This window comes from Tinamus guttatus, unplaced genomic scaffold (assembly GCF_059628265.1).
Source record: "Tinamus guttatus ecotype Peru unplaced genomic scaffold, ASM5962826v1 Tinamus_guttatus_pri_ptg000116l, whole genome shotgun sequence".
In the NCBI taxonomy this organism is placed as follows: domain Eukaryota; kingdom Metazoa; phylum Chordata; class Aves; order Tinamiformes; family Tinamidae; genus Tinamus; species Tinamus guttatus.
In genome coordinates, this window is record NW_028288650.1 from 1,704,280 (window position 1) to 1,731,006 (window position 26,727).

Here is a 26,727-nt window from a genome sequence, read left to right on the forward strand (position 1 = left end):
GGTTTCTCCTGCTTTTAACCTCGGGGTCTATCTGGCTTCGCAAATCAACCCCGTTTAATTAACCAGCCCATCTAACACTAATGAGGGAGGCAAAATCCTGCCCCCAACGTTTTGCCCCGAGCAGGATGGATGTTGCAGACACCTCATTTTGGGGCCATCACTGCACTGCAGCTTTACTCAGAAGAGCTGCCCGATTCTGCTTTAAGATTCACGTTTCTTCCCTAGCAACAACAACAAAAAAATACAATAACAACAAAGAAATACAACAACAACAACAAAATACAACAACAAAAACAAACAAACAAAAATATATTTTTTTAAAAAAAAGGAAAGAAAAACAAGCATTCTGGCTCACAGCTGTGATTTATTCTTATACCTAAGTACCTGACCAAACCAAAGACAGATTAGTAGGAACACCGAATTAGTAACTAAACCGAAGTTAACTATCAGGCTGATTTATGAAGTGAAGATAATTATTTTTGTAATACGGCCATAACTCATCCTGACAGAAGCCCGGGAATATTTATTCACACAGGCTTATTTCCCAGCGCAGGCGCCTGCCAACCCGGAGGAGCCAAGCCCAGCCCGCGGGCGAGCGGAGCAAACCGGCTCTGCGCAGCCGCCTTCCTGGTCCGCGCTCCGCCGGGACGCGACAAAAACTGAGGTGATGGCGAGAGGTCGAAGGCGGCCATTACACGTTCCAACCGTACCCACGTCCCCGCGCGGCCGGGCACGGCCTGCGCTGCTGCTCGCTTGTCCCTCGCACCTCAGAGCGCTGTGGAGAGGCCCAGCCCTGTGGGGGAGTCTCCGTGTGCTCGTCTCCTCCAACGGGCAGATATGGCCCCAAAAGCGGCCGCGTGGCCGTCCCCGCTGGGCTCCCCACTGCAGGGTTTCCCCTCGAGCGGCTGCGAGGCCGCTGCCGTCGCGGCGCCCGCGTGTCTCGTCAGGCCGCGCGGCCAGGCCCGCGCGAGGGGCTTCCCGGCTCCACGCCGACCACGACGGGAATTCACAAGGAAAACGACAACGCGATTTCAGAGCTGGTCTCATTCTGGGGGGAATAAAACCTGAAATCGTTATCTTCTGTTTGAGGGACACATAGCAGCAATCCTGCCCTTGGCTCTGGCACACGTCAGCTCTGCGCAGGTTGGCACTGCCAGGTGCCACCATCAGGGGACAGAGGTAGTTTTCCTTCCCACAAAGTGGCCTACGGTTGGTAAAAAAACTTCCAAGATGAAATAAAACATAAAAACACAGTCACTACCTACATAGAAGGCACCTTTTTCTTCCACAAGAAGTGAAGCAATACTTTACAAAGAGGACAGATAAGAGCACTGTGATTTATAAATATAAGTACAAAAATCTGAAACACAAGTCTCTGAATGTCCTAACACCAGTGAAATTACCAAACACTATTTGCACATGCACTTCGCAGAGGTGCTACCTGGTCCGATCCAGGATTGCTGCAGGCCCCAACAAAGTTTCCATCCATTTCAGGAGGAGGTAGATTGCATCAATAATGCAGAAATACCTTAAAGACCAATTATGAAAATGACAGAAGGAGCCAAACATTTTTCAGCTTACAAATTATTCTCATTATTGCTGATGTTTAGATTCTCGGCACTAATTTTAAATCCTTTCCCTTCAACAACTTTTTCCCCCCAAATATGGACTACAGCTAAGACCTTAAATCACGGAATCGCAGAATTGCAGAATGGTTGAGGCTGGAATAATTTTAATTAAAAAATTACAAATATAAATGTGTATTAATAATGCGTGATGTGTGTGTACATGTGGCTGCATAAAGTTTTTCCCGTTTATAGAGCACATCACTTGGATGTTAAGCATATGTTTCACAGCCAGCTTCTGCTCCCGTGGAAAGGACCTTCCTGCTTTATTGCCAAGCCAATGCTGTGTTCCTGCTCCTATCATGCCCATAACTCACAAGCAGAGCAGGGAAGGTGGGAATGTGAAAGCCAGGATCGGGACTGAAGACAGCACAGTAAATCCAAACCCTGAAGCATCCACTAGTTCAGGACATAGGAAGAGATTCCTTAAGCTGCACTGACCCTCAGCATTATGGAAAAATACCACCTTATATTTGGAAGTGAAGAGGACAACAGTTGATTCTAGTACATATTCCAACAAAGTTCTTGCAAGTCCAGACATTAGTTAATGGTAAAGAATGCACAAAAAGCATGTTTCCAGTTAAGCTGAGTGAACACCATTTAAAAGTCACACAAACTGTAATATGAGATCATTTAAGTACTGTATAAAAAAAGGGAGCTTTTTATTACTTAGCACTTGAAAAGATGCAAGTTTAATGAATTGTCTATGCTTCAGCGTGACTATCTCACTATCTCTCTGCTCACATTATGCGTGTGGCTTGTCCTTCCTTTAAAAGATCAGTTTCTTAGGGCTGCACGCTAAGATAGATTTTCTCGGAATGTCTTTTTTGCACACATTCATAACAGTAGATATCTTAAAATTGTGCCCACTACCCCCTGCGCCTTCCTCGGGCTGGATGAGCTCTCTATCTACAGAGGAAGCTACAAAGATGTTCTCATGCAAATGAGCTGTACAATCCTTCGGCAGCTAATGTGAAGCTGAAAGAAGCAAAATCATTAAAGAATATGTTCCAGAAAGCCAGGGAGTTGTGACATTGAGGTATTTTTGATACTGAGAGACGATAAGTGATCTCCTTCATGTGCTGTTCACAGTTTAATATAATTCCTCCGCTTGGCAGCATTACTGCACCTCGTATTGATTTGCCCACCTGTGCTTCCAAATGAGCCCTTCATATCGCTGCATCACCCGGGGTTCATAAAGCCAAAGGAAATGCGAATAGGAAAAATGAGCAACTGGAGACCACGGTGTGTACAAGATCTTGGAGAGTGGCACCTGGCACTGGGAGACTGTTGCTTCACTCCCATTAAACTCACCTAAGAGTTTCACATTTTATATTCTGCCTTGAACTCCAGGTTTCTTCTTCTCCCCTTGAAAGTGTTTGAGAACTCCTTTTCTTTCACATGGAAGTGATTCCGGATAAACTGGATAAGGATAAACTGCCTATCAGACAGAAATCGCTTTCTGAAAAAGCCTGAACCACTGCAGATACGCAATGAACTACAACGGGCACCCGATGGAGATGTGTTACTACACATGATGCAGGAAAAAAATACATATATTTCTAATTACAGCACACCACTTCTCCTGCATGTTTTAGCAGAGCTTAAACCAGAGAGCTTGCCTGGCATGAGGGCGTAGGCTATCCCAGAGCACGCATAACATTTGTATTAGTTTCTACCAGAGAGAGACACCTGAGACAATAGCACTGACAGTCATAAATGTTGTTATTGGCTTGGGGTTATTACGTGACTGCATATTCTCCTTTCCTGACACCATAAAAGGCCGTCAGAAGTTCTTGGCTACGAACTCCAGAGTATGTTTTCATGACTGTCAACAGCCCCGTGACTTTCACAAGAGTGACACTAGCAAATGGCCTGGCGATGTGACACGCTGGAGCTGACTTAGTGCCCTGTCCTGGTGCTACAGACCTTCACCAACTGATCGTGGCCTCAGAAACCAGCTGGGCAGACCCACGGCTATCAGTGTGGTCTGGTGGCAGTTTTGCCTTTTTTGTTTTTAAAAACAAGATCGTTTGCCACCACAGCTATCAGGAAAATTGGAGTGTACATTTTTTATTTACTGAGAACTCAACAAGAAACTGAGAGCGAGCTCTCTGTGAGGCACCAAGTCCAGGCCTGCAACCAGTGTGATGTACCCACGAGAACCATGCGCCTAGCACCAACGAACACAGGTTTCCAGACCCTGAAGACTGAAGAAAGGGCACGTGAGAACAATCTGGATCCACCAAATGTTGTGTATTTACTGACTTTCAGTATCTTAAAGAAAGTAGTATCCAGAAATGTGCAGACTCCACATTCAACAGGGTCCGGCTGCACTCAGGCCCCAAGCCGAAATTACCAGGAAACAGTAACAGGAAAAGCAACAGGAAAAGCCTTTCTCACTAATGGCTTCCTCAAGGAAAAGGCCTATGTTACCCTTCCATGAAAGCACGAGTAACACCAAGCCAGTGGAGGAGCTATTTTCTTCTTTTAACACTTAAAAATACCATGAGGGTGATTATGTTTCCTCTTGCGGCCTAGTAAATAATTCATCACCTCCCACATAAATGGAGTAGCTTTCCTCCTCCCTCATTCTAACAGAGGCCATAAAACCTCTTAAAGCCTTAAAGCAGGTTTTGCAGAAATACACGGCTCCCGCTTCTCTACTGCAGACACAGTTGCTGACTCCTAGAGCGGTACCTGGATCTTGTTTCCCAAAAGCTCAACAAAGCCCAGGAATGCCAGGAGACACTGGGACCAAATGTTCCCATCAAAAGGCCACGCGTAGTTTGCAGAAAGGACTGCTCTGACAAAACGAAACCACTGACACAAGAGCACCTCCTCAACCCCAAACATGTTCAACTTCCCCCCAAAGTTAAGTGCCAGCAGGAGAAATTGTAAGTCTCTACCAGCCCTGTGAAAGAAGGAACCTTCTAATCCAACCATATGGAGATCAGCAGGATACACATGATGGTTACAAGCCCAACAACACTGCAGTTGGGTGGTGCTGTAGCACAGTAATGACCGCAGAGCTTAATTACAGCTCCACAGTTTGGCTTTCAGACTTGCCTACATGTAGAGAGTACATCATAGTCTTCAAGGCCATTTAAGGATATTAACTGAGCGACAATTTGAATTATTAGGCTTTCTTTGATAACTCAGATTTGTTCTCAGATTTGTTCATAGAACATGGAGGGAAGATACGCTAAAATAAGGTACTCCTTTAGGAAATAATTGTATGTAATAATACCTGGAGGCCAAACTTCCTCCCAACGCACACATGGCAAATGCCGAGCTAGACCTTCATGGAGAGCTTGACACTGCCTCATCTCTGACAGATAACAGCTCCCTTCTCGCCAAGAAGGATTACAGGAGATCACTAGGCCATCGGAGAGGCCTGTTCCATGAGGTTATTCAGGAGGCCTAAAGAGATTGCTGTTCCAGGTAAGCGATGGCTCCGGGAAGGGGGACGGTTGAAATGGGTCAGGTGAGCAGTGTGTAGAGAGGGAGTGTGGAAACAGCAAAGAGAAGCCAACCAGTGGGATGAACTTAAAGCAGCTGGAGAAGCAGAGGTGTCCCCTGCGCAGAATTAATATGAAAGGGGCAAGACCCTAGATTGATGCTGGTCCTCATGGCTTCGCCCGGTCTAAAGTAGGCAGAAACGGCTTCACTGGAGTCCTTCCCTCACACCTCCATTTTGCTGTGGGTTGGTAAGGAGGCCCTGCAACCAGCCGCTACGACGAGGCCCTAGACGGGGCCCACACCGGGCCAGGACACCTGGGCTCTGCCCATAGTTCTCTCCGAGGCCTTCTGTACCCAGCAAACCTGGACAAATCACTTAGTAAGTTTAGTTACTTAATGCCAATTTACCTAAGTTTACCCTCACGGGACTCTTGCCCCACATAAGGGCGTGTGCTAAGGTAATGTTTGCATAGCGCCCATACCATTTGACAGGAGGTTCTTTGGAGTTGCTAAACATCATCACTGTTATTGAGTAACAACCAAAGGAGCTGTGCCAAGAGCCCAAGCCCTATCTCAGCACTATCCTGAATTACAGTGTAAAGGAAATGGTTTAATTTTCCTTTCTTTTTAAAAGGCAGTGGTTTTCTGAGCTTCGGGAATCATTCCAGGTAAAGTGCTTTTGAACCAAAGTTATTAGATCAGCTTAGAACAAACCAGTTCAAACGCAGGCGCTTTCGGAATGGTGAGCGATCGCACGGCGTTTTAATACACCCTGTCAGCTAAACCTTCCACTCGAGCTGTAATACAATAAACCAGGACGTAGCATCTGCCTTGCAGCCTTAATGGTCTCACATCCTCTGAAAGCCTGTAAAAACTTGAGATTTTGGGGCAGCAACACACCAAAAGAAGCCACCGCTCTGCGTAACAGTAGGACCGAGTTGCCCCTGTTTCAAGAAACACACCTTTGCAGCGAGGTGGGTCACCTTTTCTTAACCAGTTCCAGCTTCCAGACAACCTAGAACTTAGGCTGGGGCAGACCAGACCAGCAGCAAATAACACGTTATGTCCCTGCCACAAAGGTGTGCAGTAAAGCAGGGAGATGCATTTCCTCAGACGCAGACCCGTAAAATAAACTGTCACACAGCAAGCGAAGAGGGCACAACCTCCATCAAATGAGTGGATAAGATCTCTTCCCTAGCTCTTATACAGATGTCTTTCCTCTGCCTGGTCTAAAGTAGGCAGAACTTCTTTTTTTTTCTTTACCTTGGTCACTTTGCTTTGACCTTGATTTCCCCCAGAAATCAAGTATAGGCAACATTCTCCAAAGAGAAACTCTGGCAAATGGGATCCAGTCCCACCTCAGCGTGTTATAAAACTGTTCTGCTTTGATTCCCCATTTCGCTAGCTGTGGTTTTGTGCATTAAGGACAACCTGTGAGCTGTGATGGGGACTTCTTCAGGTTGTTGGGCTTTGCTGTGAGGAGACACGGATTAGATCTCTGCCCTCAGACTCCTCACCCTGAGCACGAGGGTGCCAGTAAGGTCACAGCAGCAGGACAGGGACATGGCAGCAACCTATCCCCTAATTAAGCGACAAAATAAGCATGACAAGTAGTTTCACTCAATCCTTAAATTACTATACAGCAGCACCAACACAAGGCAAAACAGATAAAAATACACATAAGTCGTGAGGGATGTGCTTGGAAAGGCAGCGCTCTGTCCTCAGCTTCCAATCCTTAAAAACATGCAGGGAGGATAGAGCAGATTTGGTTTGGAAAAGGTCTCTTACACACGCACTAACTGCTCCGTTTGTGTCGAGATGCACAAGGGCTGCTCACTGTGGAAACACTGGCACTCGACTCACACTCACCGAAACGAGTGGCTGTAGCTTGGACTATCTGCTCTGCATGTTGTCTCTTCAAAAAACCTGAACCCAAACCGTCAGTCTGAGAAACAGAAGTATGTGCACATATATCTGTATGCTTAGTCTGGACGATCCTGAAAAAACCTGCTAATCTGATTTAAAGCTGTGACTTTTATAGAAAGTACTTCCACATAACTATGGATCCGGACAAATGTAAATCCTAACACAAACAAACACGATCAAGTACTAAGCTCTTAAAACCCAGATTTATGACAGAAATGGGGAGACAGGCTCTTCAACAGGGGCAAATCTTAGTGACATTACAATAGATCAAGACAAAGGATTGTTCAACACAATTTTCTTCCTTCTCAGTCATATATCCAGCTGTCCTGTAACATCCGTTACTAGAAGACTCTTTTCTTCGAAACTGGAGTTTCTGATACTGTTGTCATTAAATCCTTAAAAACAGACGTGCTCCTACTGCTGCTTCCCCACTATGAACCAGTAAGTGAACAGAATGAGACAACACCTTACTAGGTACAAGCAAAGCTTTTAAGAAGGCCTGCAGAAATAAAGAGGATATCTACAATACCCAGAATGGTATCTTTAATAATAAAGACAAAAAAACTGGTACAAAAAACCTACCTTGGGAGAAGCGGAAAGCTCCTTCGATGCCGGAATAGCTGAGATGTTCTCACTCGTCCCTGGCTCTGTCTTTGGCAAGAGGTTTGGTGGTTCGGGAGCCTTTCTTTTCATCTTCTTCTCTGGTTCTTGCAGCGGAGCAACTTTAATTAAAGCAGGGCTTGGTTTTGGTTCATAAAATGGGTTTGATCTAATTAAAAGAAGGGAGACATTTCTTTGCTATCAAAGAGCTCAAACTTGGACATCAAAACGAAAATAATGTGCAGAGGGTCTGATGACAAAGATGGATTTATTACCACATATGAGAAATTATTTTGCTTTTACCTTCTTCGAAATGCCATTTTTTCCTGTTTCCTAAGTGAGCTACCAAAAATTTAAAAAGCATTAGGACAGAATTTTTAGAATTTTTATTAAAAAAACTTAAAATGCCGTAAATGTGAGCTAAGATGTGAGTGAAGTTGCTGGCTGTGGCATAAGCAAATGCTGAGAATCAGGTCACTTTTATTGCGCAGTTAAATGCAGCTTTAGAAGCCTCTGTCCAAGATTCCAGTCTGAAAACTCTGGCCACAGCAGGTCTGTATTTCATATCCAGGATATTTTAATCCCTGCAGCAAATAATCACTTCAAAACACCCCTGGGATAAGAGAACAGCACTAACCAAAAAACCCAGCTCTCTACAGGTTGCACTTGCTTAATCTGTCTTGTTTGAAAGCACTTTTTGTTACTTTTAAGCTTTTAAGAAACCTAGTAAATATCTTCTAAAATGGATGCACTCCAACAACTTTGCACTCTTAACTTTGGCATTCACATTCCTACTCGCTAATTGCTCCACCCTAAATGAATATTTTCTTATCTTTTCAAAACGTTATCTATTACTTTGATACCATCAGTTGATACTCTCTGTGTAGCATAATGCTTTATACTATGCACTTGAAAGAGGCAGAAATTTTATATCCTGCTAACGACACACATGGGAAGCTTCTTTGTACCAAATTATTTATTTATGAACTTGTTTTTTCACATTTGCCAACTTATCCTGAAAAAGGACTATTACTTACCTGATAGTTTAATTCATCCCTTTCTACTCCATGCTTCCCCTACACGATACCTATCTGCTGAACTACATTTAGGGAAGGAAATCCCTGCAACGACTGCTCTGCATGCAGCTCTATAAAGGGTAGCTCAGCAGAACAAGCTGAATTCAGTTCTGCATATCAGCGTGTCCAGCGTGGGGCAAGAGCCCATTTACACATTTCCTCTCAGGGTACACCGATTTTAATTGGCCAAGATGGTAAAATTTGGGCCTAAACAAAAAGATCGATGATTCTTCCAGTTTCGCTTCACACAGCACTAACAATTTCTCTCAGATTTGTATACTTTGAGTATTAAAATTTCTGCTTTTAGAATTTATTTTAATGCATTTTGCCCCGTCCTCTCTTCCCTGGGTTGGAGCAACCCTCTAATATGCCACGCTGCAGGAAACAGGTCTGCTGCTGCCTGGCAAAGCCAGCTGAACCACGTCCGAGAAAGCTGCCCAGAACTCCAGCTTCTCCACGATCTGCTGCTCATATCATAGAGGAGGAAGAACAGAGCTCTATTTTAGATGCTCTAGACAACGACCATGTTGCTTTTCCCCTTCTCCTTTTCACCTTTTTTAACCGGTCTTATAAACTTCTTGGATATCTGAATGTTGAAAAGAGATTGCTGAAGAATTCACTTGGCCACAGACAAAAGCCCCCTCTGCTCCTCACACTCTCAGTGCAGATGTTGAAGCCGGTGGTGGCAACTGCACAGGTAAAAAAACCCAAAGTCTGGTAGAAAAAGAAGCTGCAGCTGCAATATATTAATGCCCTCTTTTCTGAACTCTGCCCATCTGCTTTTGGTTTCAGTGATGGTGTTCAGTCGGATTTATCTAAAGAGATAACAGACTGCCCACCACAAAAATTATTATTATTAATAATAATAAAGGTATTAACAAGTCACCAGCAGTGCGGTGGCCTGTGGCTTGTTTTATAACAGCCAACTTAAAATCGATAGCAACTAGATAGCCTTTCCAGCCTTCGTTCTAACCCATGCAATGGTTCAAGAGATAAGACACTACAGAGCCAAGTAATATCTGAAAGCAAGTTTTATTCTGACCAATGGAAAAATGCTTTGGATCCACATTACTGGGTAGCTGGAAAAAAAAACGTTTTATTGAAGAGGAAAACAAAGCTTCAGCGTTTTCAAAGAACAGGCTATTATCAAATAAAATACTAAGGTCAAAAGCATTGTACTTAAAATAGCTGTGAACTCTGCTATTGGCACTTAATTAAACTCAAATTAGCACAGCGAAGTGTTCTTTATTAATCATCACCTAGCATTCCGATTTAACATCATTAATGGTTACCTAACGTTTTGGTTTTAGTGTATAAATAAAAAAGGCACAAGCAGAATTGCACTCTAACATTTCAATGCCCAAACTAATAAAAGGAAAATGTGTTCCTTATCTCTCAGCAGATAGGAGAATTTAGCCAGAGGAAATATGTTCTGAGACGGCAGTTTTACAACCGAATATATGTAATGGAACATCTAAGTTCATCTTCGCCGTGCAATGTCTTTTTACGCCTATGCTTGTGGTCAGGCTTTGCTTATGCATGTTGTGAAATCTCAGGTTATCTTCACAACCACTGCTGAAACGTGTTCCAATTAAGGCAATTACCTAAGGTAAATCCTGCGCGGAGGCACAGCGAGGATAAGTATCTTTTCCAAGATTACGAAGAGTTGGTTACAAAACTGGAACCAGAGTGCAGCTCTCGGGGCACTTTGTGCAAACGCAGAGGGCCCAGTGAGAACCAGCCCGTTGCCAAAGGGAAAATAAGAGAGTCCTGCAGGGCTCTAAGCGACGCGGCCGCGCTCCTAGGACACGGCCTCGCATTCCACCCGAAGGAGAGGAGGGAAAGGCCAAAGCAAACTCCAACAAGATCGTTAAGTTGCAGGGTTAAAACACATCGTATTTCCTGAGAGATGGTCAATGTCCTTCGGGAGCCTCCTGGCCTCCCATCTATCAGGTTCCAACCACTCCAGGGAAAGCCCTGGCCCAGCAGTAGTCAAAAATGATGGAAAACCCAAACCAAACCACAAGAACGAAAATCAAAAGAGAAGGTGTTAGGAGAGAGGTTGAAAGGAAGGTGGAAGTTTGAGTGCCATGATATGACCCAGTTGCTCAACTTTGTCTTGAGTGCACTGCTCAGGCCAAGTCAGTACAGCTCAAAATAAATATACAGTAGAAGAAATAAGAGGATCCAGAGACGTGCGATGAAAATGATTACAGACATGAAGAGACTGCTGCATGAAGAGAGATTGAAACGGTCATTTAATTCAGAAAAGCAACAGGTAATGGTGAATATGCTAGAGAGACATAAACCGACAAATGGTTTGTGGTAGCTAAATCAGATACTACTAATTGTTGTTTTTCTAAGCCAGCAGAAGGGCCTGCCTAACAAATCTGAAAGTTAACTTTCAATCAATAAAAGGAAACACATTTCATATAATACCTTGTTTACTTGTGGGACTCTCTGCCACAAATTGACACTGAAGCCTAGGCTTTAATAGGATTTGGGAAAACATTAGCCACTTAGGTAGCCAATAAAAGCATCGATATGCACATTAGCCAAGAAACAAAACGCATCTGCACATGAACCCTCATGATGTAGGGCAGCATCCGCAGCAGAGCCTTCCTCCTGAACCACGAGACCTCATGGCCATGAGGCAAAGAACAGCAGCCCTTACTCAGTCAGTCCTAAAGGGAGCTGTGCTGCTGCGTTTTTTCCTCCCCAGACAGTGGCACAGATTTTCAGAGGCTGCCACGCTTGTACCAAATGGATTTAGCAAATTGTCTCCGTGTCTTTTTCAATGACATGACCCTCCTGTAACACTGGCAAGGACCAGCCGTTCGGGGGTCAGGGTATAAAGGAACAGATGCAGAAAACTATCTGGCAGTGCTGCTTGACACCTTATCCTTCCATCTTTCCACAGGATGACGCCGTCATAAATGAAATCATAGACCAGCTTTATGTTTAAGGAAAAGCCATCTACAGGGAGTTTAATTTTTCCTCTTGTAAAAAGAATATAACAAGTAGGATCATGACAATGGAAAGGAGGCTGTTGTAACAAAGAGTTAATGAAATCTATGGTCCCACGCACGGGAGAGGAACAGGCTGCCCTTTACGACATTGCCACAAGCTCTTTTGGCACAGATTTGCTTCTGTGGAAACAGGAATATAAATATAGACAACTGTCACTTGCACATCCAGGTAGGTTTTGCTCCTCTTGCTCTTCTCCACAGTGCTCTACTCCCTACCCCCTGACCACAGCCCGCGTGGAAACCACCCCCAAACACCCTGGTTTCCTCCAGAACAACCACCAGCATCAACCAATCCAGGCCCCAGAGCCTGAGAAGGAAAAACAACCCGCAGGGTCCCTCCTGCATTTCCCTTAGAGTGCATGGGAATTCTTCAGTTTCCTAGAACACAGCTATAAACAGAGCAAACGCGAAGGTGATGGTGTGACACCTGTATTAATATTAAATATTAAAGCAATGCAAATGTCATGCCATGATAAATCTCATTAAGTACTTTAAAATTAAAAGTTAATTACAGTTGTTGTCTGTAAAATTGCTCGTGTGTAATAAGCATAAACTGTCTCGGGAGCGGTGTGGTTGCTGACTAATAACCACGAACAAGCAGTACTCAAACCTCCCAAGCTGCACAGCTATTGCAAAAACCTCTCACTCCTTGCTGGGCTCCTTTACAAGGCAGCCACGGCTGCTTTATAATAAACTTTACCGTGTGGTTAGGATAAAAGAAACAGCTTAAGAAATTATATATGGTGTTATCTTTGTTATATGGAGTTTTATGAGACTCCCCAGAATGTGCTAAGCAGACTATGCAAAACCCTTCTTTACACATACTGCGCCCGTCTAAAAAGCCCTTCCACTCTCATCAGCAGAATTTATTATTTGATGTGGGAAGAAATGATGACAAAAAGACAGGAAGGGCCAAACTCAGCTGCACCTTCATTTTTTAGCTCATCGACAACTGCAGGTCATGGAGTATCAAGAAGATACCTGCTCCCTATCAAGCAATTTGCTATCAACAAGGCAAAGAAGAGTTTCCTAACTCACCACTTGGAGCTCTACAGCCGAACATCATGACTGGGGGGTATGGGATTTCCTGCTGCTCAGCTGAAGATCAGCCTGTCCTCAGGAGGTGATTAAGGCTCACCATGGTTGAACCCAATGCTTCAAGATTAAGCCAGAGATCCCACTAATGCTTCCAAGCTTGCTGAAAGATCTAGAATCATACTTACTCATCGAGCTCTTCCTCTTCAGCTTTGGAGGTATCTGCATAGAGGTATTTGCTCATATCCACCGGTCTGACGTTCTTCCTTTTTGCAGGTTGTGGAGGAGAAGCTCTTACGGTGACAGACGTTTCGGGCTCCGGGTCTGGCTCATCGAATGGGTTCAAGTACTCTGGGGCATCATCATCTTTGAAGGGATTGTAATCGTCAGTGTAGAAACTTTCTTCTGGCTTTGAAGACGAAGCAATTTCAGCGTCTGGTTCTACAAAGTAACAGAAAGTCAGTAAGCAGATCTAACGTAGAAAAGCTTGGAACCATTTTATCAGATCTTCATGTTTTGATGGCTAATAAAAAAGGACTTGCTACATAATTCACAATACATACAATCCTGACCTCAAATGATTTTTCACACTACTTGTTTACAGCATTAGCTTGTTTAATCAAAAACTGGGCTTTCAGGAGGACTTCATTTCATTTAGGGTATATTTGGAAGGCTTTAATGAAAAGCAAATACTTACCAAAGCTTTTTCAACCAAATTAGCTATCAGTCCTCTTATTTATCATATCAGTGGTATCACAACAGATTTTTCCAATTTGTAAGCCAATTTGTATCCTAACAAAATGTCCTTAATTATTTCTCTGAGCTGTTAATAAAGAAAAAAGATATCCTATATTTTATAATAAAATGACTTTTACTGGATATTAAAAAATGATGATAGCGAGTAGGTGCTCTCTACATTTCTTAAAATGACTGAACTAAAATCACTTACTAGGTGTGATCAGTAATTATGTTTCAAAACACACATATTTTTGGTGTTAACTGCTCTTGGTAACAACACAGTTTCCTACTAAAAATGAATTTAAATTCACCCTAAAGAGACAGATCATCAAATTATTCATCTATTATTTGAACTGCACAGCAAAAAGTTACTTACGACCTGGAGCTCTGAGCAGCAGACACTGCACAAAGAGCATTACAGGAAAGCAAATGGCTGCAGCATGGTTCCCCATACCACAATATGGGTATTTTTCACAGTGCCACTTAGCCAGACCAATCTTACACTTCTTACAGCAGCAGATGACCAGAAGCACTGTGCTATATTTGCTCTGAGGTGCTTTCAATGTCTATATAAATAAGAACTTTAGTGTTATTAAAAGTTAATTTTCAATAAGCGCTGCTGAATTCTTATTAATGAAAAGTGATTTTTTTTCAGATTTGTGGTTACAGGGTTGAACAAAACATACTTCTTAGCTTTAAAGGAAAAAAAATAATGTTATTTGCAGCACAGTGATGGAGTTCCAAGGTAAGTCACTCCTCTGGGACTGCGGGAGAGCTCAGGGTGAAACAAAATACAACTGTTCTCTGCCAAAGGGGACTACAGGTCCTGCCTGGCAGGCACGGCTGGGACCATGCACAGTGCTCGTGTCCACGGCACTTCCCTGCATGATTATTCAGAGAATTACATTAAAAGGTCCTTTAATTCCAGGCTTGTACTTTCTTATTTCTTCAGCAAGCTGAAGCAACTTGGTGATAAAGCAGCAACACGTACACAAGGCAGATATCTACTGTGAGTTGTTACACTCAGCCCAGTCCACGCTAGTTCAAATCAAAGGCTGCAGTGAAAAAGTAGAGTGAAAAGGGTAAGCGAGGCACTGCGTTGAAATGGCATGAGACAGGTAAAGGGAGATCACAAAAAGGCTGTTATTATGCTTAATATCCATTGTCAAGATGTACTATAAAAATAACTAACTAATCTAAATCCTTGTAATTAGCAAAAACCCAATAATCAGCAGCCTTAGCTAAGCCTAGAGGAGAAGCCCCATGGAAAGTGACTCAGGCCTTGCCCCAGCGCCGTGAGGAAGCGCCTGGGCAGACGGGCACCTCAATAAACCAGCGTGGGGTAGATCGGGGCCACGGCACGCGGGCCTGCTCCCACCCCACGGCAAACACAGCCTGCTTATCCCTGAATAAAAAGGAATATCCACCAGGCATCTCTCCTGGGAGCACGGGTATGCCCACGGGTGTACTTGTGCACAGGGGGCCTTGCGTACTCAGCTCAGACCCTCGTTTATACTCCCGTGGTTTCCTCACATGGCTGCGGCCTGGTAAGAAAGGTGCTGTCTAAACGCAAGCAGGTTTTTGAGGATTTAGAACAGAGAAAGCCACAACAAAACAATATGGAAGGTCTACAGTAAAAAGGACAAGAGAGAAGAGATCAGTCGAGGCCGAAATTCCTAAAATCTGAAACACGAGCCCAGTCAGCCTCACCTCTCTCCCTCGAAAGGTGATGGAACATGGACATGCTGCGCGTCATCTCTAAGCATATGGAGGACAAGAAGGTGATCAGGAGGAGTCAGTATGGATTCCCCAAGGACAAATCACACCTAACCAATCTGATAGCCTTCTGTGATGGACTGACCGCCGGGGTATACGAGGGGAGAGTCACAGATATTGGCTCCCTTGACCTCAGTAAGAAGAGAGGCCACTATTTTCAATGGTGGCCAGAGACAGGACAAGAGGCAACGGCCACAAATGGAAGCACAGAAAGTTCTGCCTAAATTTGCTAAGTTTTCCTAAATTTGAGGAAAAACTTGTCAAGTGTGAGGGTGCCAGAGCCCTGGCACAGGCTGCCCAGAGGGGTTGTGGAGTCTCCTTCCCCAGAGATCTTCAAACCTGCCTGGATGTGGCCCTGTGCCCCATGCTCGGGGTGTCCCTGCTGGAGCAGGGGGTTGGACTAGACGGTCTCTGGAGATAAGAGATCTCCCAGCTTCAACCACTCTATTCTGTGATTCTTGATAACTACATTGACCGAGAACCTTGGTGGTATCATAGACAAAGCACACCGGAGCAGAAGCCAACATTTTAAATGCAATTTTTCATTATTTTAAGCTAAAACAGGAGAGGTCCTATACTAGCTTACTCACATTGGAGTAGTCTCCAACACAGGTGGTCACAACAAGTAGAAGCTTCACTTTGCTTGTGCCAAGATGTCCTCAATGGAGAGAGCTGGAGCTAAGCTAACTGCCCAGACCCCTTTGAGGCAAAAGGAGAGAAATGGGCATTTCTAGGACCATCTTGTTTGACCTCTGTCACAGAGCTACATTCAGCTACAACGTGTCTCCCATTTCTCTCTGCCTAGTAAAAAGAGAAACCACACAATTGCCTAAAAGTCTATGTTTATATTGCTAAAATCTAAAATTGGGTGAGACAAAATCCACCCTAGCTGTCTAGGAACACCTGATTTGAAGCCTGGTATCATCAAGGATACTACTCACTTGTTGCCCACATATTTAATGATTTGATGAATTAGATGAATCAGAACTGCCTTTGGGACCTGCCCTCCAAGGACAGCTGCATGAAGGAAGCAGAGGTGACCTAATGACGCACCAAAAGATGACTGATGAATTGATCAATGGCATTAGCAATGGACAACACATTTAAACAAAACCCTTCCTTTCTTAGAAGGGTACTCTCTTTGTTAAGAGAGTACATAACTAATAGTCATAAGTCCTCTAGTTATGTGAGTAATACTTCTGAAATTAAAAACATTTAAGGATGTCTCTTAAAACTATACCTTAAGCTTTTTTTTTAATCTGCTTCTAAGTGTGCCCAGTAAACAAACAGTTAAATATCTGTTTAAATCTGATAAATCTTAAGGGCCAATGCAAATGGTTTTTGCAATTCTTCATTTCAACACTAGGGATCAGATGCTGTAACCCTAACTAGGACAAAACTCTTCCTCTTGCTCCTTGGCTCAGCTACAGTCTTGGCCTTTCCCACAGAGAACTGCAGGCTAATGGGCATTTGGCACATTATTAGAGATTTCACTTAAGTTTAAATGTAACCTAACATTGAATGAAGTTTTAAAAATGCCAAACTGCTTTGCTGGTTTTGCAGTCAGGCTTGTGAATCTGCAGCCGGTGGCAGGAACTCACTTCACTGTGCTCGTTGTCCCCTCTCCTGCTGTCGTGGTGGCTGTCTGGGACACCGGCCCGATCCTCCGCTTCCTTGGAGGCCCCTGCAGAAGGGAGGGCAGCCAAAACCCCTAAAAGCTTCCCCCAAACAGGGAAAGAGGCAGCACCTTTGCTCGCTCCCCTGTGCCCAACCAGCATATCTCCCGTGAGGTACCTCTCGGGCTTAACTTGTGTTGCACATCACTCTCTGAAATGAATTATATTGCTATGCCATTGCACTGCTTCCAAAGCTCCAGCCACATTTACCTTCTCTGCAGCAAAGATACTTGTATTTAGCAACAAGTGCTAATGAGGCTGGGAATTGCATTTGGGGGGCCTGAGCATCCAGCAGCTTACAAAGGGCTGAGTTCCTGCTCCAGGTTGGTTTCACACTGAGGACACCACACGGCTTTCCTGGCCTCCCCCAGATCATTATTCACAAGTGAAAGCACAGGAATCCAGTCTCCACCTGAACGCAGGAGGGTTTTCTTTTTTTTTTTTTTAATTACAGTTCTTTGCACAGATGAAAAAAAGAAATGACGTTAGCTACTGATTTACAATTTGGCACTGCACGGGTCGAACACATGATCATTTTGCATGGTTAAGTAATAAAGCCACAGGGGTAGGAGTAACAGGAGAAGAGGCAGAAGTATCACTACAGCACAAGCACCATCTGCTTTTGTGCCCACTTCTGGAAACCCGACTTGCTCCAGCCCCACGAGAAGGCAGATGGTGACAGTCATCACCCCGGCTGGCGCTGCCTATCTGCACAATCCCCCTGCTAGCGCCCAGAGATCTCCAAAAATCACCCTGCCCTTCAGCCCACTTGCTCCTGTAACACAAACACGTTGTGACATACCCCTTAAAACCAAAGGAAAACCCCACCAAAACATTACACGCACAACCTTCCCCCTGGCACGGGATGAAAGAACACGCCACATGTGATAGATACTCAGCGAGGCCATTTGCTGCCCCACTGGCAGACACAGACGTGAAGGTGCCGTGAGCGGCGCAACAGGCAGCTCAGAATAAAGATGTTTCTTCCCTAAGCACAAGACAAAGAAACAAACTAGTGAAATAAATGCTGTATTAAACGAAAGGAGGGATGGTGACAGAAAATAATTACCTCCTGTCCCCCCTTGTGTTGCAAGAAACTTGTCATGGTCACGTGTGATTTCAAATTAGCATTCCTTACCTAATTAAAAATATCTAGGGCATATCTGGAGCGCTGACAGCATTTTGTGGTTTTGTATTTGTGTTTGTTATATAAACTAATTTCCATATGGAAAATGTTTTGCACAAAAGTTCATTTTAGTATAGAGTTGTATTGTGATAAAAAGATGATCAAATAAGTAATTGGCTACATATTGCCTACTAAAAAGCTGTATATATACATTGACCAGATTATTTTTATTTTTGCAGATTATTAGATTTCTGATGTCCAACTGATTTATTAAATATAGGAAAAATAAGCCTCACGTTGACCTACCGGTCAAGAGGCAGCAGGTTTCTTTTCCATTGCTTGAAGATTGTCTGGGATCTTCCCACGCACGTTCACTCCCCTGGGCACGACCAGTAAAACTGGGCGCTTCCGAGGCCGGTCCCAACCCCGGCGTGCGCGGTGGGAGCCCTCACGGCTTCACTTTCTCGCCACTCCAGATTTCCAGGATTAGGGGATTCGAAAGGTAGAGGGAAAGCAGCTAGATTGTGAGCAGGCCCAAGAAACACCTGTCTAGGAAACAAGCCAACAAATATCTACAGCTCTCCTGTACCTCGGACAGACTGGTGCCTTGTACCTTGCAGCATCTGATGGCAACGTAGCTGGGAATAGAGGTTCCAGGTGGCTGCTCTTCATGTACTGAAGAAATGAAGTTACAGATGCTACAGAGTTCCTCCAAACACAGACAGAACCTCGTAAGTTTTTGCCTTGTCCTGATAAAACGTGAGGCAAACCCCCTGCATACGTAAAGATTAATCTGTTCTTTTAAGTAGCTCATGAGACAGTTGAAACTGGTAATGTGACTCCTCCAGCCTGAAGGAGAAAGTCTGCCTTAAACTCTTGAACCTCTGTCATGCTCCCAGGATCCTGGGATAACCACCCAAAAGGTCACACTCACTGAAGGATGCAAAAGCAAAAAAGTGGACACAGACCCTAAGAGCTTCCTCAAAGGGGACATGAGCAATAAACAGAAATTTCACGGAGAACTGGGGTCTCATGGGAGATTTCTCCTAAACGAGGGGAAATCTCCCATAAACACTAAGGTCCAGCTGCATCCTGTGGTGAGAGATGGGACTGGATTAACCACAGGCCAACATAGAAGATTTCTGTGGTTGCTGAAGACATCTCCAACCAGGGGACCAGAACTGTCTTGATCTGGTTTCTTCTAGCACTGCATTTTTTCTCAACTTGCTCTGACAGAAGTGAACTAGAGGCAAGACACCCTTGACCAAGAACATCATGCAAGGAAGGATGAACACAACCAATCAGATAGGGAAGTGTGAAAGAGTGGAAGAGGGAGTGGAAGAGAACACACTTCTCCCAGGTGTCTGAGGTGACTAGAAGAATCCCCGTGGAGCCATTAATCAGAAAGTAAAAGCTTTAAAAATGCCACATCAGATGTTCTGATCTTGGTGTGAGAGCTTGAAATGCCTCAGATCTTCCCCTGCTCAGGGCTGCAAAGGGCACTGCTTCCCCAAGAACCTGACAGAGGCTCCATCCCTCCCCCTCGCAAAAAATAAAAATCTTCCGACACAGTAGGAAGGATCTAGTGACACCCCATTTACGGAAATCACTGTAACGTTGTAGCATGTTGACAACTTCATGATGTGGGAATGCAGGGGAAGAATATGGAGCACTCCTGGGCCTTCTTTGAGGACACAACTGTCTGCAGAACAGCCCCAGAGCAACAAGGAGGTACCAGGAGTGCAATGGCAAACGGCAGCAGGGAACAGAAGCCACCAACAAGGGACCAGAACTGACTGTGAGACTGTGACCATACAATCAGTGGGAGACTTTTGGAATGTGAACAGGCTGAAGCTGGACAAGCATGAACTTCCTGCGGCACTAATGAACAACCGCTTTGCAGCTTGCTGTGTCTGGGATGAGCGGGAACGCACCATCCCTCCGTTTCGTGGCCCGAAGGCTGCGGCCTCCTACCAGAGCAGGGGCGATCTGAGAAGGAAAGAGAAGCTGGCTGAGGTGGCGGGTTAGGCAGAAGGGGCCTTAGCTCTCTGCAGGGAGGAGAGGGCTGTTCCTGCTGCAGGAGAGGCCAGTGGAGCATGGGGGAGCCTCCCAGGGCAAGCACCGCACAGAGGCGTGCGTGGGCAAAGAGGTATTGTGTTTTCCCCGATTTATTTCCCCGATAACTCTGATCTTAGGAGAATTTATAGCTGAGACACAGACAGGAAAGGAAGCCAAGGATATGGACACTAAACATACAAACACTGATATATAGAGTGTAAAGCTGAAACAACTCGTTTCCACAGCTCTAGAAAAAAAAAAAAAAAAGATCTTTTTAAGGGGAAGCAGGGCCTGGGACAGAAGACAGGCTGCTGTTTGAGCAATGTGGCTGTCACACTGCACAAGAGCAGAAGTATTAGAGCACTTGGATCACCATCCACACGGAGCTCAGTGAGTGAGCTCCAAAGACAGAAAGGAGATGTTGTGAGCGACCATGCAGCCTGTCCAGAGAGAGAGGGGAACACTACGCAGCAGAAGTGAATCCTCACGAGACCTGGCATTAGAAATGCCCTGTCTGCGCTCCAGGCTGTTCTTTTCTACTGCTTTTACAGACTGATTCCTGGGGTTTGGTCAAATGTGGCACACACTCCTCAGTATTTTCCATGGGGAGAAAGGTCTTGGAGCGATGAAGGAAAGGCCCTAACTAGAGGCCTAGCTACAGGCTGGCAAACCTTGGCAAGCCGTGCCTTATTCACGGCAAGCAACGGAGGCCTGCGCGTCCGGACACGGAGCCGAGGAGAGCAGAGACCCCTCTCCTGGTTGCCTGATGACTGAAGTGCCACCAGGTGCATCGCTTAGGTGGTGGCAGTTGTCCCCAGTCAGAACAGGCACAGCCACCTGGAAAGGGGATTAGCATCCACCAAAGCTTGATGCCAGAAGGCTTACATGAGGAAGCCGTAAAAGTGAAAAAGGATGAAAAAAAGAGATACCATTAAAAATAATAATGGAGATTAGTGCTAGTCTAAATCAGGAATAGCTGTGAAACAGTGAAGACTGCAGTGAAGGAAGTTTTGACCTAAATCAGCGCTCACACGTAGCAGAGGGGCTTGGTGCTTTGCTTTGCCCATCTACCACTTGTGCAATATATCAGCTATGCAATAGGAACACACCTGCTAGCTGTAAAAGTCTCTAGCTCAGCTGGTAGCAAGCAGCCCCCAGAGCAAATACACCCCGAGATGTGACCCAAGAAACAAATTCGCTTTCCAGTGGCAACTGTGATTGCTGGTATTGCTACCTCAGTACCATATGCAATAACTTTTGTTAATCCAAAAAAAAAAAAAAGTTTTGTAACTCTACAAAAAAAAAATCATACTTCATTAAGCACTTGATATTAATAATGAATTAGGAAAAGCAAATCCATTACCTTCTACATCAGGGTCCCCAAATGGATTTAATTCTGCTGTGTCAGGTTCATCAAAAGGATTTGTACTGGAGTTGGCCAGGTCTTGTTCCTCTTCATCCAGAAAATTGAGTTTATTGATAAGTTCTAGAAACAAGTTGGAATACTGTTTCAGTATAGATACAAACTATACATCTGACATATCCCAAACTTAAAAAAATGGATACCGATAGCCCCTCAAAACACTGCAGCAGGATGCGACACCAACTCTACAGCTAATCTAATACGTTTAGTAACACACCAGCATTTCCAAACAGGTGGAAAAAAAAAAAAAAAAGAAAAGAAAGCAGAACACATGAAACTTCTATTTGCTGATCAGATGCTATTTAATAGAAATTACTTCCAAGAAAGCTTTCTAGATCTATCTTAAATAAATATTATAGTACATCTAAAAAGAGCTAAGTGCAACAATTTATTCTCAATTGTTTTTATACATGCTAACTATCAGTAGGAAGTTTAATTTTTTGATGTAATGTGCATGTAAAATCCAAGAAGGGACATTCTGTCAAGTTAGAGATGTCAAGTATTATTAACCATACAGCTAATATTTTAGCATTGTTTATATAGATAGATTCTTTTTTCCCTTTCTTGTTCATTATCAGATGACAATGCAGCTGTAGAGGAGATAGTGCCTTTCTCTATCATGTTGTTACCTGTTGGATGCACTACAAATTACTGAGAGTCACGCTGGGTGGAAGCACAGAGATAAAGCTGACAGCTGAATACAAGCAGGAGTCAAAAGGTAACAGGTCACAGTAAATACAGACAATCAGAAACAGAAAGAAAGGAGGAAAGCTCATAGACCTTCAGAGGAACTGGCTGATTTAGCTGAAGGCATATTTGCTCGCTTTACGCAGTCATCTTGATCTTCATCTAAGCTGCTCAGAGCATTCAGCTGGTTTACAATTTCTGTAAATAGAAGCCAGTCAAGACAAACGTAAAGTAAGGGCATTTAATGAAACAGAAGCGGGAAGAATGCTGTTACTAGAAAAAGAGAGAGAGGGAAAGAGAAGACACTTATGGTTAATTAAAAGATTACATTAAGAAAGAGTCCTTAGCATACTCTGTATAATTACACTAAAGCATCTGTGCAGAATTCTTCAGTGATAATTTGACAGTAAATCCAGATAATGTGCATAAAACAAAACCTTACTGAGTTCCTAGTGTCAGCATCAGTAATCAGTCTTATGAAGGCAACCATACACACCGGTTCAAAACTTAGATATGCTGGATATAATTTAATTAAAAGATTTTTTTGACTCAGGAGGAAAACCTGAATTTTCAAACATTGTTAACCAAAACAAAGTAGCCCCAGAGCAACTTACACCCCTTCCAAACCCTTAGGGCCACAGAAAACTAATACATCCACACGCAGGTATTTTATAAATACATACACACACATTTCAATTACTTACATTTAGGATCAGTTTCCATTCAAATCTGACCTTTGGCAAGCTGAATTTGTAGCATGGATCCAAAGGACCCAATCACTAATATATCACCATCATGCAGAAGCCAAGCACTGGCTCCACTTGCTACTGCAATTTTAAGGCAGTAACACCCCTGTTTGCCACAATCCCATTTCACCTTCTGTCCATAGCGGAGAGGTACAAATGGCCCTGAACTAGTAATTCTTAAATTATATTAATCCTGATGTTTAACTCTAAGATGGTAGTACCTCTATAACTCTAGATGAAAAGAAAAAAAAGAAAGAAAAAAGAAGAGCTAGGCCTTAGCCCCCTCTGCCCCAAGGGGAGAAATTCCTCTCTGATCCCCCTTAAAGTAGCTGACAAATCCAGCTGCTGTGGTGACGGGGTCTGAGCCCGGGGCAGCCCGAAAGAGTCCGGGACAGAGCCGCATGTCCCTGCATCTGCCTGTACCCGAGGAGGGCAGGAGGAACCCTCGGCATCTGCCTGTACCTGATAGCGGGCAGGAGGAACCCTCGGCATCTGCCTGTACCCGAGGAGGGCAGGAGGAACCCCCGGCATCTGCCTGTACCTGATAGCGGGCAGGAGGAACCCCCAGCATCTGCCTGTACCCGAGGAGGACAGGAGGAACCCCCGGCATCTGCCTGTACCCGAGGAGGGCAGGAGGAACCCTCGGCATCTGCCTGTACCTGAGGAGGGCAGGAGGAACCCTCGGCATCTGCCTGTACCCGAGGAGCGCAGGAGGAACCCCCGGCATCTGCCTGTACCCGAGGAGCGCAGGAGGAACCCCCGGCATCTGCCTGTACCTGAGGAGGGCAGGAGGAACCCCCGGCATCTGCCTGTACCCGAGGAGCACAGGAGGAACCCTCGGCATCTGCCTGTACCCGAGGAGCGCAGGAGGAACCCCCGGCATCTGCCTGTACCTGAGGAGGGCAGGAGGAACCCCCGGCATCTGCCTGTACCCGAGGAGCGCAGGAGGAACCCCCGGCATCTGCCTGTACCTGAGGAGGGCAGGAGGAACCCCCGGCATCTGCCTGTACCTGAGGAGCACAGGAGGAACCCTTGGCATCTGCCTGTACCCGAGGAGCGCAGGAGGAACCCCGGGCAAGAGAAAGGCTCCTTCCAGTTGCCCTTAATGCTCTAGCCCAGGGCAACACCTTCCCGCTTGGTGCCCCTTAGTGCCCTGCTGGGCAGTTCACACTCGTAGCAAAAATCTCTTCCCCCAAAGCTAAATTGTTGTATAAATTTCCCAATCTGCACTTTTCCAAGTCAAACGATGGCACCTTGGTCTATTCTGAGGATGGCACAGCCATGGAAAAATTCCCCTTTACCCCTTCCCTTAAATATTCTTTATCTAAAAGCAAAATCTACTCAGTTGTGATTGAATTTATAGCTATCTACAGAAAGTTAATGCCACTGGTCTCACCTCGTTACTTTGAGCTCCAACAAACAAGACCCTGGTCTTAAAAAGTCACACCAACCACCTGCCAAAAACTCTCCGCTTGCTCAGTATAAAATTATATATAAACCTTAGAGATCGGAACAATATAATACTGTCTTTTGAGAGTTTGTAAGACTCAAAGCACACAATGGCAAATACCTTGCTGTGCTCAAATAAAACAGAGTTGACCTTATAAAACAGTAGTACAAACAAATTACTACTTAAAGATGGGGTGAGATGCTGACAAGATTTACAATTTATTATTCCAGCATGTGAAAAAAAAAACAATTACAATTATTGTCAGAAAATAACAATTTAAATTCAGAGCTTTAAAAAGGGATTCTTTGATGTGGTCTGAATCACCCGGTCCCATCTGCCAACCTAAACACCCATACACATTACAATGCTTCTCATTTCAATACTAAATGGTTTATGTCATATTTTGGAGTGTGGAAATGGCAGGTTGGAGATTTATGCCCTATATTATCTTTTTTATATCTCATTATCTACAAAGGTATATTAGCCTGTTCTACAAGTATGTCGCATAAATCACTGCTCGCTCCCTCTTTTTTTTTATTTCCTTCTTTCTCTCTTTTTTAAGCAGCTTGGTGCTACTGAATTAAAAAAAAAAGAAAACACAAAACCAAAGGTACTTCTTGCTCTGTTTCCTATCAGAAGCTTGCACGAGGGGTGTATGTTTAAATGGCAAATTAAATTAAGGAGTTAAAGGTTCTCCTTGCAGGCAGCGCACGGCTCCCGCTCCTGTGCATGGGACACTGTGAGCTCCAGCACCAGCCTGCAGCTACCAAATAAAACATGAAGGGAAACGGCTACGTGTTACTCTCCTGTTTGTGCATGACGAGGCAAATTTCTCCAGGGATGTTGGAAGGGCTTGTCTTCACCTCAGGAATAAGTATGGAGCCATTCTGGGTGGTTGAAACCCACATTTTTTAATGACTTAGCAACCAAAAATTTGAAGCATGGTAGATTATGACTACAAGCACATTATTTTTATGTTCACACAGAACAGAATAGCTGGATGGAGATAGAGCTTGTATATTTGAAAAGGTATAAGCCACAAATACTGGAGAGGAAGGGGACAGAGATGGAGGAAGGAAGATTTTTTTTTAAATTAAATAGAGTTTTGCATGGAAAACCTCTTTCAGTTTCACGCTAAGGTCGGCTTTACAGCAGCAGCTCCCGTGCTGACTGCTCCCACATCCACGGTGCTTCCGAAGGAGGTGAGTGTTGCTTCACTGATTCCACGGAGCTGGAGAAACAGCAGCCCGGCTCCCTGCCCCGAGTTACACAACGCACCGGGGAGAGCGCCCCGGGGAGAGGCAGCCTTCCCTAACTCACCTGCACCACCTAGAGCCCTTGGCAGCAGCTTCCTGCTCTCCCGCTGGGAATCTGCTCCTTCAGCACTCAAACTACAACGCTTTGGGCCCAATGAAGAAAAAAAACGTAATTTTTGCACCCTGCCACGTGCCTGCAGGTCGCGTGTCTGCGACCCGAATCGTCAGGTCACTCAACAGAGGCAGCTCTGGGACAAGACCTCGACACCGGGACGGACGACTGTCCCTAGCGCCCTGCTGCTCTTCCAAAGCTCCCTGGAAAACCCCAAGCCGAGGAATCCCGGCGGTAGGTGCAGGCCGGCTCCGCGTTTTCCAGCTGGGAACGCGGAGGGAAGCGCCCGGCCCCGGGCTCTCTGAGTCAGCCGCGCATTCCAGCCGCCCCGGCGGAGCAAACCTTGGGAGCAGCGCCCTTCCAAAGGGCTTATGTAACTCCCACAATTAACTTCACGGGCGCCTGGCAGCACCATTATGTTTTGAAGAAAAAAAATAAAAGTCACCACATCAGATTTGTTCCCTTTCTCCATCTATATTCCTATTTTTTTCTGGTTTCTATCAGAAACAGTTTCCCCCCCTCTCCTTGGTTCTTCAGCTTTTTTCCTTGTGTTTTATTAGTTTTCACCATTCATGATGTTTATTATAGGAGTCACTCCAACGGCCAATGAAATCAAGAGACATCTTTACGTCTGCTTGAACAGATGCTGGAACAGATCCTTTACGTTGTACTGCTTCGTGGCTACTTCCTGCCCTTGTTTTACACTCTCCCATCTCCTTGGGAGGCTGCACTCACTCCCTCTCACTCCCATCCCTTCTGGGCCGCTCGTTGTCTACCTGGAGAAGACTTAGCCAGGCCAGTGAAGCAACACCGCTGCTGAAGGCAACCCAAGAAGAAGAGACACCTCCGAGGCTGACCTTTACTTAGAAAGCCACTTGAAACCCCCTGTCAAATTCAGTTCAAGCCCTGTAACGCTCTCCTGTTTT

General features: G+C 44.8%; 1 protein-coding gene across 11 annotated transcripts in view; it reads right to left on the reverse strand.

Moving 5' to 3' along the window:
- Positions 1-26,727, reverse strand: part of EHBP1 (EH domain binding protein 1) — a 156,428-nt gene that overhangs the window by 83,475 nt on the left and 46,226 nt on the right. For 7 of the 11 annotated variants that reach the window (XM_088521262.1, XM_088521255.1, XM_088521259.1 and 4 more), the window contains exons 7-10: positions 22,331-22,435; positions 21,491-21,613; positions 12,942-13,194; positions 7,596-7,782 (exon numbers count right to left, since the gene is read on the reverse strand). In XM_088521262.1, the coding sequence (XP_088377388.1) occupies positions 7,596-7,782; positions 12,942-13,194; positions 21,491-21,613; positions 22,331-22,435 (668 nt within the window). The remainder of the gene's footprint in view (positions 1-7,595; positions 7,783-12,941; positions 13,195-21,490; positions 21,614-22,330; positions 22,436-26,727) is intronic. The other 4 variants (XM_088521261.1, XM_088521260.1, XM_088521263.1 and 1 more) reach the window with 1 other exon arrangement.